Source organism: Cryptomeria japonica, chromosome 3 (assembly GCF_030272615.1).
Source record: "Cryptomeria japonica chromosome 3, Sugi_1.0, whole genome shotgun sequence".
In the NCBI taxonomy this organism is placed as follows: domain Eukaryota; kingdom Viridiplantae; phylum Streptophyta; class Pinopsida; order Cupressales; family Cupressaceae; genus Cryptomeria; species Cryptomeria japonica.
In genome coordinates, this window is record NC_081407.1 from 9988118 (window position 1) to 10005674 (window position 17557).

Here is a 17557-nt window from a genome sequence, read left to right on the forward strand (position 1 = left end):
AATTATTAGAACTAAATAGGCAAAAAGTAACCACAACAAGCATCTATATAAGTTACACAACCCAAAAGCCATATTTTAAAATTTGTCTTAAATCGGAGCAACCACCATTCCTCATAGGAGGAGTTGTAGGCCAACAAAAGAATAAAGTTGGTGCCCTAGTTCAATCAACAATTGATATCGTTCCTCTAGGCCCCACGTCTTCTATCTCGGATTCACAATGTTACTCAGATCTACTCCACAACCATGCCTATCTTGCTTTGTTAGGATGTAGTTTCGATGGATTCCAGAAATCCTTCATGCTAACCATGATCTACCAAAGTTCCACAAAAATGGAGATTAGAGCGTTTGATTGGCTGAATGCTTAGATTGAAAATGTAGCGAGGTTAGGGGCTACATCCCAACCTGCCAAAGGCCTAGTTTGTCGTCCAAAGCCTGATTTGTGCACTAAGGCAGAGAAAACTCCTTCATCCAAGCATACCTTCGTAAGTGCCACCAACCTCAATAAATAGGAGAGTACAAGATACCATACACGTTGACCCAGAAGAGATTGGGTTGGCCCAATCATAAAAACTAAATAAAAATGACCTATACTAATTTAAATTAGCTCCTAGGTCGGCCAAAGAGCCATTACAAAATTTTCAATAATTAGATTTATTTCAAATTTTAGTCCTATTAAACGAAAAACAAGGAAATAGAGCCCAATGGTGTTAGCCAACACCGCTTGGCCAACCAGCATTAAATTCGGGTTCATGACATACAAACGTAGGGGCACATTTCATATATTCTAGAGTTTATCAGCAAGTTTTGAAGGAAGGATGTAGCCACCTCTAACCCCAGCAAATTCCTAAGTATCTACAACGACCTAGAGACTGGGGGATCATAGGACGAACTGCCCAGATCTGACCCAGCAAATGCCTAATCAGCAAGCGTTAACCTTTTTGGAGATCAATCATTATACAACCGCTATTGCACTTAAGTTTTCAATATTGAGAGGAATAAATGTCAAAAAGGATATGCAAACTACTTGGCATACTAATCTTGTAGGATGTTTCAAATCTTATATTAGGTTTTGTACCCAAGAAAAGGCTACATCTATGCCCTAGAGGTTGAATTTGTATACATTAAGTAAATGTAATTGTTGTGGGTTGATCTGGAATTTTTGAGTAAAATGAAGTAAATTTATGTTGTTGAATTAATAAGCTGTTTGAGGATTAGCCTAAATCAGCTAGGTCGAATTTTGTTTTCCTTTGAAAGAATCATAAAGGTTACTACACCAAAGAAACAATGGATGTCACTATAGGAGGAAAAGGAGCATCAAGATAAGCCTCACTGTCATCACAACTATCAAAACCTGCCAAATAATCAAGTTGCTTTTCGATATCATCATTATATGGTAGGTTATCACAATCATCAAGGGGCACTAGAATGTTAATAATAGGATCATCTGGGAATGGAGAGTGATGTGGGTCTCCATCAGTCTCCTAAATTTTGATCCAAAGAGTATGGGGGCACTCAATATGTGAGATAGAACATATGGTGTCAAAATCAGCACTGCTACCAATCAATCCTAAGTCATGATCATTTATGTTTCCCCATGCTCTCTTCCAATTAGGTATACTTGGTTCAAAGACAATTCAATAGAGGTGGGGCAAAAAATGAAGCCACTTGAAATGTTTCAGATGTCATCTTGCCAAAGCTTATAGTTCCCTTTGTTCATGTTGGTGTAAATAAATATTCATTATGGATATTATTACACTTTACTTAAGTTAACTTAGGATAATGCATTTCTTCGTAGTTTGGATTTGAGACACTTAGGGAAGTGTGCACATAGGGATAGAGCTTGTAGGAGAAATTCCACCTTTTGTGGTCTTATTTTGCTATTACACTTCACATTCGGTGGGTCATCCACCTCTTGTGGAATATTATATTATTTCTCCTACCTACCCCTATTATTTCTTACCTACCCTTGTTTCTCATTGAGCCACATGTCATGATTGTGTGCTCGTACATCCATATGGCCTTGCCTATATAAGCAAGCCTATATTCATTGTATTGATGAATCCAGTTGATCATTTTCATATTGATGAGAATATAGTTTGTTCTTGTCATTCTTTTGTCTCTATTTTTATACTTTTCATTGTGCCCTTGATCTTGGCAAAATCTCACATGGTATCAGAGCCATTGGGGCTTCATTGATTGGTTTTTGGAGACATCGTGGAAGGCTTCTATTTTCGGATCTGAGGAATTGCACTTTTTGGAGGCATCTTAAAGCGTTTTCGACCTCACCATTGCATCCGGGAGATCGTTTCCATAAAAATCGAGTATAAATTCGACCTATTTTGGTGAAAATCGATTTTTGGGTGTGGAGGAAAATTTCTGCCCAATTCAGGGGGTACGGTACAGAATTTTCGGATTTTTTTCAAAAATATATATATATATATATATATTTTTTTCTGAAAATTATTTTCTAATTTTAAAAAGAAAATTGAAAATTATTTTTTGGGATCCGTACCTTCTGCCCAATCAACAGCACACAGTCAACGCCCAGTCAGCATTTTCTTTGAAAATTTTTAGACCCCTCTCCATTGAGCAGTTTGGATTTTTGGGTCAACTTTGGAGGCCCATAACTTGCTCGATTTTGCTCCTTTTTTGGTGCAATTTTTTTTTATTTGGGCTAATTTTTCGTGCTCTTCGCAGTGGTGTGGTTATTTTTTGGTTTTGGTGCACAGGTGTTTCGGAATTTTCGGATTCTCTAAGCTGTACCTGTCCAATCCTCAATTCTGCAACTTCAAAGGCCTCGTTTGAGCTCATACGACCTCTTTTTCAGGTGCCGTTTTTTTGAAAGTGCATGTTTTTTTGTCTACTTTCATAATCTATGATCAGTTTTCAGAGAGTTTAAGTGGAAATTGTACTTTCAGATATTGGTCTTATTTGGCCTATTTGGTACTTGTAAATTGCTTGGATCTTAGTTTAGATCTCTTGCATTATTAGTTTAAGTCTCTTTTGGCCTTATTGAGGCAGTTGTAAAATTGAAATCAGAAGTCCACTTTGCCATTTTTTGCAAGTGGCCCATTGTACATGCACTAAGTATAAAGTGCCAAAAGATCACTTTTGGGGGGGTTCTTTGATTGAGTGAATTTGGGGGGGTGTCTTGTGTGATTGTGCCTCTCTTTCCTTGTGCTATTTCATTTTTGTTGCAATGAGTCCTCATAAATTTCCACCTTTAACTCCACATAATTATGCATCATGGAAAATTAAAGTTTGGAGCAAATTAATGGAAAAAGGTCTCACGCATTACATAGATGGAACAATAGCAGCACCACCTAATCCTAAGGCTGATCCTAATGCTCAATTAGAATGGCTCACTAAGAATTGCATGGCTCTTGGAACTTTGCGCAAGTATGTATCAGATGACCTCATCTTTCATATTGAAAAGTGTACTACAATCAAAGATGCTTGGGATATGTTTCAGAAATTGTATGGTCAAGTTGATGAAATCAGAGGTTATAAGATTGACAATGAGCTCGCCAACTTGGATCCCAAGAGTTTTGATACAATCCAAGATTATGTCACCAAAGCAAATGAGCTAAGAGCAAAGCTTAAGGATTGTGGAATTGACAAAAAGGATGCTCAGTTGATATTCAACTTGTTGGACAAGCTTGCACCAGAATATGCAGCATTTGTGTCTAGCTTCCAGACTCATCGTTTGACAGTGGGGAGTTCCTATGTTATGCCTTCATTTTATGCTTTCACAGAAATGTTGATATTGGAACAATCTAAGTTGTTGAACATGGGACTTCTCAAGTCTTCAAAGTCCAAGGCTTTGGTGGCTAATCAAGGGAATCAAGGAAGTCAAGGCAAAGATTCCAACAAGAAGAAGAAGCAATCTAAGTCACAGCCACAACAAGAAAAAGGACAATCATCCTCTCCATCACAAGACGATTTTTCATCCTCTTCCAAGAAGGGGACACCACCTAAGAAGGATAAGCCAACTTGTGCATATTGCAAGAAGTATGGTCATGATGAGCATCGATGCCACACAAAGCAAGTTGATGAGTTAACTAATCTTCTTAAGAAAAACAACATCAACTTGCCATCCGCCTACACAAAGAAGGATTCAACTCCTTCCTCTTCCTCACAGTCTAAGGGAAAAGGGCAAGCATTTGTGGCTACTACAGGTTCTTCACCGCAGTGGATACTTGACTCAGGTGCCTCATATCACATGGGTTCTACAAAGGAGCAGTTTTCTTCATTGGAGCCATCTAAGGTACCTCACATTTACATAGGTGATGATACACAAGTAGAGGTTGAAGGGAAAGGTTCAGTTGACATGGATGATGGAACATTTGAGAATGTTCTCTATGTTCCTAACTTGTCTACCAGCCTTCTCTCTATCTACCAAATCACTCACTATGGGAATGGGAAAAAGATTGAGTTTACACCAGATTCAGTTGTGGTAAAGGAACTTGATGATGATGCCTTGGTAGCAGTGGGACAAGTCAATGACAACTCAAGGCTTTATTCATTCTCCCACTTTGTGCCAAGTTCACCTTCTAGGGCCTTGCTTACTCATTCAAATTCCGAAAGTAAGCTATGGCATGAGCGGTTTGGTCACCTCAACTACCGCTATCTTCAGCAGTTAAGCACTAAAGACATAGTCACAGGTCTACCTCGAATCAGTTTTTCAGAGGGTGTATGTTCAGGTTGTTCCATGGGCAAGCATCCCGAAGAGAAGTTTGATAAAGGGAAAGCTTGGAGAGCTTTGGAAGTTCTTCAGCTTGTTCACAGCGATGTAGCAGGTCCATTTCCAGCACCTTCATTTACCAAGGCCCGCTATGTCCTCACCTTCATTGATGACTACTCCCGCTTCACTTGGGTCTACTTTCTTATTCATAAGAGTGAAGTATTTGATAGATTTTAGGACTTCAAGACTCGTGTGGAGAAGCAATCCGGGAAAGTGGTCAAGATTCTTCGTATAGATAATGGAAGGGAATATGTGAACAAGAGACTTGAGGATTTTTGTACATTTGAGGGGATTGATCTTCAGCATTCTGTAGCATACACTCCACAGCAGAACGGAGTTGCAGAGCGCAAGAATAGAACTCTCAAAGAAATGGCTAGTTGTATGATACATGCACGTTCTCTTGATCTCACCTTTTGGGAAAAGGCTATCAGTTGTACCCCACAAATCCAAAATCGGGTTCCTCACAAAACTTTGACAGACATTACCCCTTTTGAGGCTTGGGCTGGTAGGAAATCGATTGTGAGAGACTTCAGAGTCTTTGAATGTCCAACATGGGCTCGCATTCCTCCAAGAAATGCAAGGCATCGGAACCTCAGAGTAGGCCTTATCTTTTTGTTGTATATCCTGAGGGTGTTAAGGCATATCGATTGATGGATCCTAAGACACATGAGGTGTTCATTGAGAGGAGTGTTCACTTTGAGGAAAGCTCTCCTAGCTTAGCCTCTCTACCTCCTCCACCTTCCTCCATTGTGGATAGTGATGCTAGTGATTCAAATGATGAGACTTCTTCAACTCTGACTCGTAGGGTTGCACCTTCGCAGGGTCCACTTGTAGTTGAGGAGCCTCGTTCTCCACCTCCACCTAGACCTCGTTGGGCTCGACACACACTTGAGTCCGCGGGTTCTCTTGTTGGGGATCCTTCAGATACACGAAGAACTCGATCACAACATCAGAATCTTCCACATGCATTCATTGCTACCGCTTCCGATCCATAGACATTTCAGGAAGCATCAGGGGTTCCTGAGTGGGACCAAGCTATGGAGGAAGAGTATAGTTCCTTGATGAGGAACAACACATGGGATTTAGTCCATCTCCCTAAGGGGAGAAAGATGGTTCGATGTAAGTGGATCTATCGGACCAAGTATGCTGCGGATGGTAGTGTGGATAAGTACAAGGCTCGACTTGTTGCGAAAGGTTTCTCCCAGGTAGCAGTTGTTGACTATAGTGAGACCTTTGCGCCCGTAGCCAAGATGAACTCCATTCGCTTGACACTTGCTATTGCTGCAACTCATGGTTGGGCTATACATCAGATGGATGTGAAGAGTGCTTTCTTCATGGTGATCTTGATGAGGAGATTTATATGGAGCAGCCACAGGGTTTCATCCAGGATACTTCTTTGGTTTGCAGACTAAGGAAATCTCCCTATGGCCTTAAGCAGGCCCCCAGGGCTTGGTATGCCAAGATGGATTCCTTTCTTCTCTCCGCAGGGTTCACCAGGTGTCACTCTGATCTAAATGTCTACATTTTGCGACAGGATGACTCTCACTTGATACTTGTGCTCTATGTTGATGATTTGATCATTACAGGGAGTACCGCATCCATCATTAGCAGGGTCAAATCTGCTTTGCATGATAGATTTGCTATGACTAACTTGGGTCTTTTGCACTACTTTCTCGGGATAGAGATTTCACAGTCACCTTCCAGGATTACACTATCGCAGCCCAAGTATGCTCTTGATCTACTTGCACGCTTTCATATGGCTAATTGTAAGCCTGCACCGACTCCCTTTCTTTCAAGAGTCAAGCTTGAGGCTCAGTGGTGTTCTCCACCAGTTGATGCCACTTTGTATCGTCAGCTTGTGGGTAGTCTCATCTACTTGACCCATACACGCCCTGATATTTCATTTGCAGTTGGCATGGTTTTCCGCTTCATGCAGGAACCACATGAGCTTCATTGGAAAGCCGCCAAACGCATCCTCCATTACATCCAGGGTACACATCACTATGGGATTCACTATGCAGCAGGCACAGGACTTCGCTTGGTTGGTTACACAGACTCTGATTGGCTTGGCGATATTGATGATCGTAAGTCTACTTCCGGTTATAGTTTTCACCTTGGTTCAGGCCCCATTTGTTGGCAGAGCAAGAAGCAGCATGCTATTGCTCTTTCTTTGACTGAGGCTGAGTATCGAGGCGCTGTTAATGCAGCGACTAAGACCATTTGGCTTCAGCAGATTCTCACAGAGTTTGGGTTCACCACTCCACGGCCGACAGTTCTACATTGCGACAATCAGAGTGCTATTGCAATCTCGAAGAACCTAGTCCAGCACCAACGGACCAAACACATCGAGATTCATATGCACTATATCTGAGAGCTCATTCAGGAGCAGGTCATTGATTTGCAGTATTGTCCTACAACGGAGCAGGTTGCTGACATATTCACCAAACCTTTCACTGAGAGTAAGTTCCAGCAATTGCGAGCTCTCTTGGGGGTGCAGGATGTGTCATTAGGGGGGGTCAGCTGACTTCTCCTTCCTCTCTTATGGGGGGGACTTTTTCCTCTTTGAGGTTTTGTCCATCTTCTTTGAGAGTCTTTTGTACATTCATCTCTCTTTTGGGGGGGAGGTTTTTCCCACTGGGTTTTCTCCCTTTCTCCGTTTGTGAGAGATTGCATTGCATAGTTTTTCTTGCATTTGCATATTGTACATGGGTACCTATCATGGCCTAGTAGCTGGGACCCATCTTGCATTGTTAACTTAAGTCTTCATTCCCCTAAGTTGCACTTAAGGGGGGGTGTTGGTGTAAATAAATATTCATTATGGATATTATTACACTTTACTTAAGTTAACTTAGGATAATGCATTTCTTCGTAGTTTGGATTTGAGACACTTAGGGAAGTGTGCACATAGGGATAGAGCATGTAGGAGAAATTCCACCTTTTGTGGTCTTATTTTGCTGTTACACTCCACATTCGGTGGGTCATCCACCTCTTGTGGAATATTATATTATTTCTCCTACCTACCCCTATTATTTCTTACCTACCCTTGTTTCTCATTGAGCCACATGTCATGATTGTGTGCTCATACATCCATATGGCCTTGCCTATATAAGCAAGCCTATATTCATTGTATTGATGAATCCAGTTGATCATTTTCATATTGATGAGAATACAGTTTGTTCTTGTCATTCTTTTGTCTCTATTTTTATACTTTTCATTGTGCCCTTAATCATGGCAAAATCTCACAGTTCATATATATAAAAGAAGGACGAATTGAAAAACCCATGGTTTTACGATATAAGACTCCTCATATCAGATTAGAGATCAAAACATGTGAAATTGGAAACCTCAAAGCATAAAAACGGCCCCATATTTTGCAAAATATCCAAAGCACGTGTCAAAACAAAACTAACTTAAAACTAAAATAATAGGAACTTGGGGCAAAATTAGGAAAGATCAAATATATGTCTACAATGTATATGCAAAACCAACTTTCCAAACCCTATTTGTTTGCAAAAATCCAATGCCATATGCCCATGTTATGGTTCTTGAAAAAAACAATAGCTCATTTATGCCTTAAATAAGCAGCTGGTACTATGCCTTAAAAATAGCTCCTTTGTGCCTTACAAAATGTAGCTCATACCATTGGGGTAGAGCCCTAGTGGCACCACCAACTCTAGCTAAGTGATGATGGTAGGATTTGGTGGTGTGGAGCAAAGTTGTGCCCTAGAAAAGGGCTATCGAAGATCAAGGAGGCGCCACCTACAAGGACAAGCCCCCTCAACCTAGCATTTAAAGAACACGTCCTAGGTGATGAATTTGGGTTCGTACTAACCTCTATTGGTAGGTTCAACTAAGGAGGAGCCTATATGGGTAGATTCAGATCAGCAGGAACCCATATATGATATAAACAAATTCAATCTAGTCGGAACTGGTACAGACAAGCTCAGATGTGTAGAGTACAAATCCATACATCACTCGACAAGGTTACAAAGACAAGTGTCTTTAGAATACAGCACAAAATAACATAAACAAGTGTCCAAACCAACATATCCTATTTATATTAAATATGCTATATAGTACATTTAATAAAAAGAACTTTAAAAAATTACAATTATAATCTATTTTAAAAATAAAACCAAAAATTATCCCTTTAAAAATATAAATTGCTAATCCATAACAAGTACATTTATTATAATGAAAAGAAAATTTTATATGGAAATAAAAGCCCTAACTCATCTTACAAGTTACAATATTTAATCACAAATAAGCCCTAGATAAGCAAACTAAACTCTGATTAATAAAAAATAATAGCATTAGTAAAACAAAGTTTAGACTTAAAATCTTTTCATTGTATTTTTCCTTTGTTTGTGCCACAAGAAACCAGTCGCCATTGATGGAAAGGGCAAGTCTCCAACAAAGAGGCATATGCCCCTCTTATTTTTATTTGTTTGTTTTATTTGTTTTTATTGATTTTTAATAGAGCATGAAAATGGCAGCTAATGGAAGAGAAAAAAGGAAAAAATCAATAAATTCCATTTGTTTGAACAAGAAAAAAATTGGTCAAACAATCATTGAGTTCAAGTTTTTGAAAAATCACAAATTTTAAACTTAAAAAATCATTAGCCAAGATGGTGATTCCCAGTTAATCACAATTTTTATTGCAATTTTTGCTTCTTTGACAAGAGGTATAGATAACTTTTCATACCACAATGATGTTTTTGTAAGCATGTTGTATCAAGATGTACAAAATGAATAAAATTTCTTTATTCATTTCTTTAAGCACTCCGAGTTGTCAAAGTTTCAAGTTGTCCATACAATCATATCCTTCCAACCAATCGCAACGTCTTGCTCATGCCCTTGTGGAAATTTGTTTAAGCATTGGTTTTGTCAGCGTTTCAAGTTGTCAGGATGCATTTCCATCCATCCCAAGTCTGAATAGTTGAATTCTGCTTTAAAAAAATCTTGCATCAATGGGTTGTTGAACCCGAGCATCAAATGTTAACTATTCCCTTGCATCTCCGACCCCTAATCCCCAATTTTTTTCTTTAAAGTTGTTCCCTTTGCTTTTTGCCAAACCGAAGGACTTTCCCATCCCCAAGTACCATTTCTTTCCACCTTGCCATCTCAATCCTCTGCCAATTGAAGAATTGCCAAGGGTTTCAAAGTTTTAGATTTTATCTTACATGGATGTTTTTCCCTCAAATTTTGGTTCCTCAATGCTAATATTACCCTCCATCGAAGTTGTGAGCTAATCTGTACTTGCTCACATTATCATGACATCATCTTTGTACGATGTTGACATCATCCATTTTTTAAACTCTCTACTAACATCACCCTTGCACACTTCAAAAAATTTTAAGTCCATTGGACCAAAGGATAGAGCCATCCATTTTCCAAGTTACCTCTCCAAACACCAACTTTGTTTTCAATATTTTTCACTATCTTTTGAAATCAAAGTTTTAGCCCACCCTTAACCCGGTACCCATTTCTTGTCGGTCTGAAAACCCAAAAGTCCATCAATTACTTCATTTAGCATTTCAAACTCAAACTTTCAGCCATTCCTTATGTCAAGACTCAATACCAATCAAAAGATCTTATTAACTTCCCAGCCCCAACATCCCAAAAAAAAATTGCTCTTCCTCAAGGTTCCTTTTTCTAACTTTCTCCATTCTACATCCTTTCTTGGCATGACTTCCCAAGTAATCTTGATCCCGAACACTCCAGTCACAAGTATATGGCATGAGTTCTCCTGACATCCGAAGTCTAACATTCTTGCCCCTTTTTTGCTGAATTCTCTACAACTCACTGGAACAACCAAGAATGCCGCATGGACAACAGAAAAGGACTTGATATCTGAAAAGGGTACTAAATGCTAATTGAGATGACATTTTTACTTCCAATTAAGAGCAAATCTGGCATACAATTTGAGCAATTTCAATGGCAGTTTGCTGAAGATGAATATGATTTTCATTCTTTGGCCGAAAAGGTCTTGGACTTCCGAAACAACACCCAGAAACCATTTATTATGCCCAGAAAGCACAAAATTGAGGGAGAAAAATGTTGTGGCGATGTCGAATTCATTGCAACAGTTCAAATCTTGCAAGGAGCAGGTCCTCGCACCATCTCGAATGGTCTTCGTAGCAGATTTCATTAATTTTTCAATCATTTCACAAGTGTTGAACTTGATGATAGATCTTCATTGAAGGATTTTGATGGTGGTTGTCGTGTTCTTCAGCCGCAAAGATAACATTTTCGACACTGCAAGATGTTGTGCATGACACTCACAAAATCCTTCTACACACCCTATCAATTGTGTTTTCCATGCTCTAATTCCATGTCTATGTAAGGGCACTTGTTATTCATTGTGAAGGATTGGGGTTTTTGCATCTGTATGAAAGAAGCTCATCAGAGTTGTGCTATATCTCATGTATAACCTCAATGTATGAATGTAACTCAGATTTTAAAGTTTGTTGGGTATCTGTAATAGCATTGTAGAATTTTTTTTTCAGAAAATCAATATAAGACTACTTTATTCTTGTCATGGATCTCCACAAATTGTTTAGAGTTTTTGGTGATTCAAGGAAACCCTAAATACAAATTTGTTGTATTTTGTATCAAATCTCTATTAGTTTGCATCCAATGGGCTTGGAGGGACTTTTCATTACATGCATGTGTATGCTACGTGGAAATCTTTCAAACTAGTAGGTGAAGCTAAACTTATTTATGGATTGCTAAGTAAAGATTGCATTGCTAGGATAAAGGGCATTTGAGAGCTTGACCTCTACAAGACAGCAAGTAAATTAGACTCATTTGAAAAGTAAGGGTTTGTAGTGTTGATAAGGTATCCATTTAGAGCAAAATCTGTGTTGTAGGAAAAGGCACCAGTCTCATGGCATAAAGCTGACCACCCACACTATCATGAATCAAGAAAATTACTTAAAACTTTTATTTATTTTTACTTTTACTTGTTCTGCCATTATGTATAGCCCATTGCTGCAAATTTCTGATATAATTATTGTGAACCTGTAAATGACATAATCCTCAGAGGAATATCACATAGTGTGTTTCACTAGGCCAATGTTATAACTTTCACCGAATACATCTCAAGGGATTTGTGACCAAGATTCATCTCTAGTTGCATAATTCAACTTAGCTGCTTGATGGTAAGAGATCTTCAATTTCAATGCATAATAACCTTCAACAAAGAACAGCATTCAAGGCTGAATACAGAGTCATCTTTGTGTGAGAGGTAACCTAAGTTTTCCTAATTGTTTTACCTTTAAAAGTTCACTGGGATTTCCCTACCAAATTTGGCAGGGCTCAAAGTGTAGAAGATGTTAAAAATCCTCTTGTTTGTTGACCTTTACCAATCCCTAATTTGAGGATACATATCTTCCATGTGCAAGAGTCTGGTCACATTGTTCACATCTTGGTAAGAGCCTTAGTGTTAGGGAAATACAGAAAAGAAAACCAACATGTGGGATAAGTTTGTTGGAAGCAACGATTGGCTGCCCTTTAGCGGGTTGCTGATTCTTGACTCTATCAGCAATCATGGACACAAAGATCAACACATGAAGAAGCTTATTGATAAGGAAGGAAAGAAGATCCAACCAGCATAATAAAATGAATTTGGATAGCAAAAATTATTTGAGGAAGCTCCATGCAGAAAAGCAGGACTCAACTGTGCGAAGTTTGATTTTCAGGACCTACAACTACATGGCATTTCAAAAAACATAAGTAATTTGTTAAGCACTAAATTTAGCCTATGGTGAATGAGAAAATTGGAGCAGACATGCTTACTGTGTCAAGTCTGGACTTCAATGCTTTTTTAAAAGAACTCATTTCAGATTCTCATATTTATAGCTTTTGGGTTCCTTCTAGTTATATCTTGAGAGTTCAGTTTTCCAAGGAATGGATTTCGAGGAGATGAGCTTCAAAATGGAATAATGAACATTTATTAAGGCACTTCAGTTATAAATTACCCGGGAATGTCAGAAAATCTGCCAGAAGAACTGGAACTTGAAATTATAGAACTGCTATAAATTAGATTAAAGTTGAACACTTTTTTGATCTTTCCAGTCAGGTTTGGAAGTTGCTGATCCTTAATCAAAAAGTGGATGAAACTGAGCTTATTCTCCATCTTCAAAAAACATATTGAGATTGATCTGAAGAAAGCGCATATGAAATATGAAGCAAAAGCTTCCAAACAAGCGACGGCATAAGAGTTATACTTCATATTATTACTTCAACCTCAATCAAAAGTCAATCGTTTGTGCCATTTCAAGCCATCAATTGAAGAATAGAATGCACACACCAAAGTGATTGGAAAAGAAATACAGGGCAGAAGCAGGGATGGCAGTAAGTCCCACTGGTGGCTGGTATACATCTCATTCCATCAGGTTTACTGTTTTTCATTTTGACAGCTCCTCAGCTTATAATGTTGGAATTTACTCTTGCTAGCCAAACAGACATCTACACACTGCAGTGGTTGGCGAGCTTGATTTGTGGACCCTTCCCCTGATGCTCATTCCAGCAATGCACCCTATCACATCCATGGATTATGCAAATATTGTGTTATGAAACCTGGTTCTGTACACCTTTGTATAGTCTAGCCTAATTTGTGGATTCTGAACTTTCATAGCCATCCCTTTTTTCAGTTTAGCGAGATTAAATGTCAGGGAGGATTATTGCTGCTTAATTTGAACTTCATGTAGGGCTATTTATCAATTACTTAAGAACATATAAGTTAACATATTTAGCAATTTCCAATCTGGCCTCTACATTGTAAAACTCAACCAGAGGAAGAAAATACCATTTCTAACATTGAAAAATGGATTAGTAAAGCTATCACTCTACAATTTTGCATTCTATTATCTCCCACAAACCTCAATTAATGCAAGTAAACCTTGCAAACAATTATTTCTCAAAACAACTGCGCAATTATTTTTGCTGCCATGATAGATGAAATTTTAGAATAACAAATTACATTAATAGTTGTACTATTATCTCTGATAATGTTCTAAATCATGAAAATCAAGAGGGAAGGCTACATTAAGAGGAAACCTACCTATTGTGGCCAAATTACTTGCCCCCCTCTCAACCTCCTGTGAAACATGTGCCAGATTTCACAGTTAGAAATTGGTAAGTGATTAACAAAAAAAACAAAAACATTTAAGGATGAATTCCAATTGACATTATAACAATTTTCTACACCCAGGCAAGTAAGATAGACTACTTCAAAAAACAAGTTTGATAATGACAAGAATACTGATAATGTTCAGCAATTAAAAAATATTAAAAAACAAGGTACAATACAACCTGAACCATCATTTGTCGAGCTCGCCGAAGACCTTGAGTAATGCTTTCAGCAGCCACTGTCATTCCAGTCTTAGTTCTTACAAAGTTAACAAGAAAAGTATTAGCCGTATGGTTTCTTAAGTACCACATAGTTATTCTCATAATGAGACTTTAGAAAGTTTGGTTTTAGAAAGCATACAACGGGGTAAGAAATATGGAAAAACCACAGCCACTTTTCATATGCAAACAGTTAGATTTAGAGGAAAAGTCAAATTGTTTGATACATATTTAAATCATCCACTTTTAACTTTTGCAATTTATGCCGAATAATTAGTAGGTTAAGCTAGAGAGAACTAATGTCTACAATTACTGAGAATAGATTTTAATTTGCTTGCAAAATAATTGGCATACAAACTGATCCACAGCAGTTCTTTTGACAGCTTTTTGAGTACATGAGCTACATTTTTATTTGATCAGCAAATTAAAATACTTTCTCTGCAAATAAAGCATAAGAATGATGCAGGAATGCTTCAAGAATCTGAAGTTTTATTTTCTTAGAATTTTGAAAAAGTAGATTTAAAGCCAAAAAAAAATTGAGGGCAAGAAAAGTAGCTTTTGTATTTCTTCAAAAAAAAAGGAAAAACAGCTACATTCTTGAAGAATGCTTAGAGAGTAGTACGTGTAAACTCTTCTATAGAAAGATTATGATGATGATGTTTTTGATATGCATTACATAGATGTCACATGTAATTTAATTCAAAAACAATGTGTTCAATTGCTTTGATTTAATGCTACAAAGATATAAATAAAACATAATGTTAAACATGTATGTCAAATTTAATGCGATTGTGATTGATTAAACTACCTATGTAGATTTCTTAATAGATGCTACAATGATTAAATTGATACATGTGTGATCTAATTTCCAAGACGGGGACGTCTCCAAGACACGGTGATGGGGCGGGGACATCCCCCTGCCGAACCGCCACCACTGCCAGGATGTAGCCAAGACGTTGGGATGTCTTGGGGACACCTAGTAGTCTTGCATAGCTCCCACTCAAAAACTTGGTCCCTAAGCAAAAAATGGTGAAAATTTTGTAAAAGTGGCATCCTTGTCTTCAAATCAGTCTCATTCTCTTCATCAAAATATATACATGGAATATAAAACTCAAGTATTTCTTATACTTTAAGTTACATTTCATGTATATGTTGGCAAGATGTTTGAGAGTGGTTTCAAATCTCTAGGAGTTATAATGTAGATTCTAGGTTTTAGAAGCTTTATAAATTTTCAAACTTAGTCAAATTTCAGTAATCAGCAAACTCCTAATTCTCTCACTCTCTCTATCTCATCTTTATCTCCCCTAAACTCTAGACCTATCTCTCTCCCTATCACTCTTCCTCTATCCCCTCTCTCTACCTCTTTGTATCTCACTCTCTTCTCTCTCCCCCAAGATCTAGATGATAGATGTATCTCTCTACATCTCTCTCTATCACCCCCAAACCCCCGCAAGTGGTGCTACCCTCAACCTCGTTTTGGTGTTGCCTCCAACTCTCCATCAAACTATAAGTCTAAGCAAGTAATAGGCCAATGATGAATCATGATCATAAAAATCTACATGATACATATCGCTTGTTGCAAATCTCTGCATAATCACAGTCAAAGCCACAATCAAGACCCTTGCAAGGGGGCACTTCCCCTTGACCCCAAACCTCCACCCACCATCTAATTGTTTATGCAATCATTTCCATTTTTTTTATGTTTATTAGTTTAAAACTTTAAATTTTACTTAGTATGCCAAAGATTTATTTGCAATTCTTATACTTATTCTTGGTTTGCACTTTGCTCCCAAAGTTCCAAAACTCTGCCCACCATTGTTAATGTTCAAATTTCAAATTTTCAATGCAATCATTTTCATGTTTATTGGTGTAAACCTTACATAGTGTGGCAAAGTTTCATTTACAGTTCTTGTCCTTATTCCTTACACATCTTTTTATAACAATTTTTTTGAGTACTATATGTATTTGCGCCTTGTGAAGAATCTAAATTTAATTCATTTGAATTTCATCACTGCCATTGTCTTGTAATAAGTTGGCCAAGATTAATTACTTAATTTAAATCATTCTATGGATACGGTCGGCCAACATGCTAATATCTTGATCACATCTCTTACGTCTAAACTGCCTTCAAAGTAACAACAAGCCACCATTAATCCATTGAGTCTGCATACTCGAACAGTGCACATACGGTCCTGCGGTCTTTTGAATGCCCACCATTGCTTTCCATTTATTCCCAAATTTCAACTACAAACAGCAGCCTGCATTTCAATACCAACTCTAGATCTTATTATTCTCGAATCATCTTGACATCAATGACAATAAATGTAACATTCTTTCTTGACATTAGTTGACAATTAATCTTCTCACCTTTGACATAAATGACAATGTGTCCAACAAAAGGATCACGCCCAAGCTGAAAGTTCACATGACATGTGAAAGAAGCACTGTGGATTGGAGACAAAATTGTGAAGGTTGTTAATCAGCAATGCAAGTGTAATCTGAATGCTGCTACAGAGATTCTCACATTGTTAAGTGTAAGCACCTCTTATAGCATTTCATAGCCATCTTCCTAACTCCTCGGAAGGTCTAGATCATCACTTAAATCTCATGCTACCTTAAGCAGATCACTCAAGCTCTCTACAAATTGCTCCTAGGTTGGCAGAGCTCTTTTATCACTATGTAGAACAATTTCCTTTTTGCCCATTCATGTCTTCTACAGTATTTGTTATCATAGTTAAAACATAACCCTTTTGCCTTTTTCTCTTCAATTTGTTGAGGAGTCAATCTAATGGGTTAAGGAAATGGTTGTGCTAAAGAGCTCTTTTCACTTATGCCATTGAACATTTGCCTCATATAAACTAAAAATTTCTCTTCTGCTTTGCATACTAGGATAAAAGACTCAAATATAGAATGAGTTAGGGTACCTCATGTTGGATGTGATCCTTGAGACCACCCAAAAATCTGGAATTGTATCTACTTTCAAGTTTAGATTCTGGAATTGCTGAATATAATCCTTGACTGATATTGTTCGACATAACTTAGCTAACTGGCTGAAGTAGTTGTCTGCCACATTATTGCCATACTATGACTGTAACTCCTCTGTAAATCTAACCATGTTACCATGACAGTTGTTGCACATATGGCCATTGATAACAAATAAATTGCTCCGGTTCTAGCTATAAGGACGCTATTATCACTTTTCGTCCACTTGGAATTTCATGTACATCAAAACAAATCCATTTGATTTATCCAAGTTACTGGATACTTGCCATCGAACTTGCATATATACACCTTTAGTATCAAGATCCTAGATTCCATATGCGTATTAGCATTTGGATGTAGATTGGATGACCTAGATGATCCACCTTGATTGATTGAAACATTTGGTTGGGGGCTTGATTGATTTTGGAAATAAGCATTGATATTTGCCAATGTGTTGTGTTGTGTTGTGACGTTTTC

General features: G+C 37.9%; 1 protein-coding gene across 1 annotated transcript in view; it reads right to left on the bottom strand.

The window, feature by feature from the left end:
• LOC131065640 (uncharacterized) overlaps positions 1 to 17557 on the bottom strand; it is a 61349-nt gene that overhangs the window by 14655 nt on the left and 29137 nt on the right. Inside the window, exons 4-5 of the mRNA XM_058000208.2 lie at positions 14063 to 14138; positions 13812 to 13848 (exon numbers count right to left, since the gene is read on the bottom strand). Coding sequence (XP_057856191.2) covers positions 13812 to 13848; positions 14063 to 14138 — 113 coding nt within the window. The remainder of the gene's footprint in view (positions 1 to 13811; positions 13849 to 14062; positions 14139 to 17557) is intronic.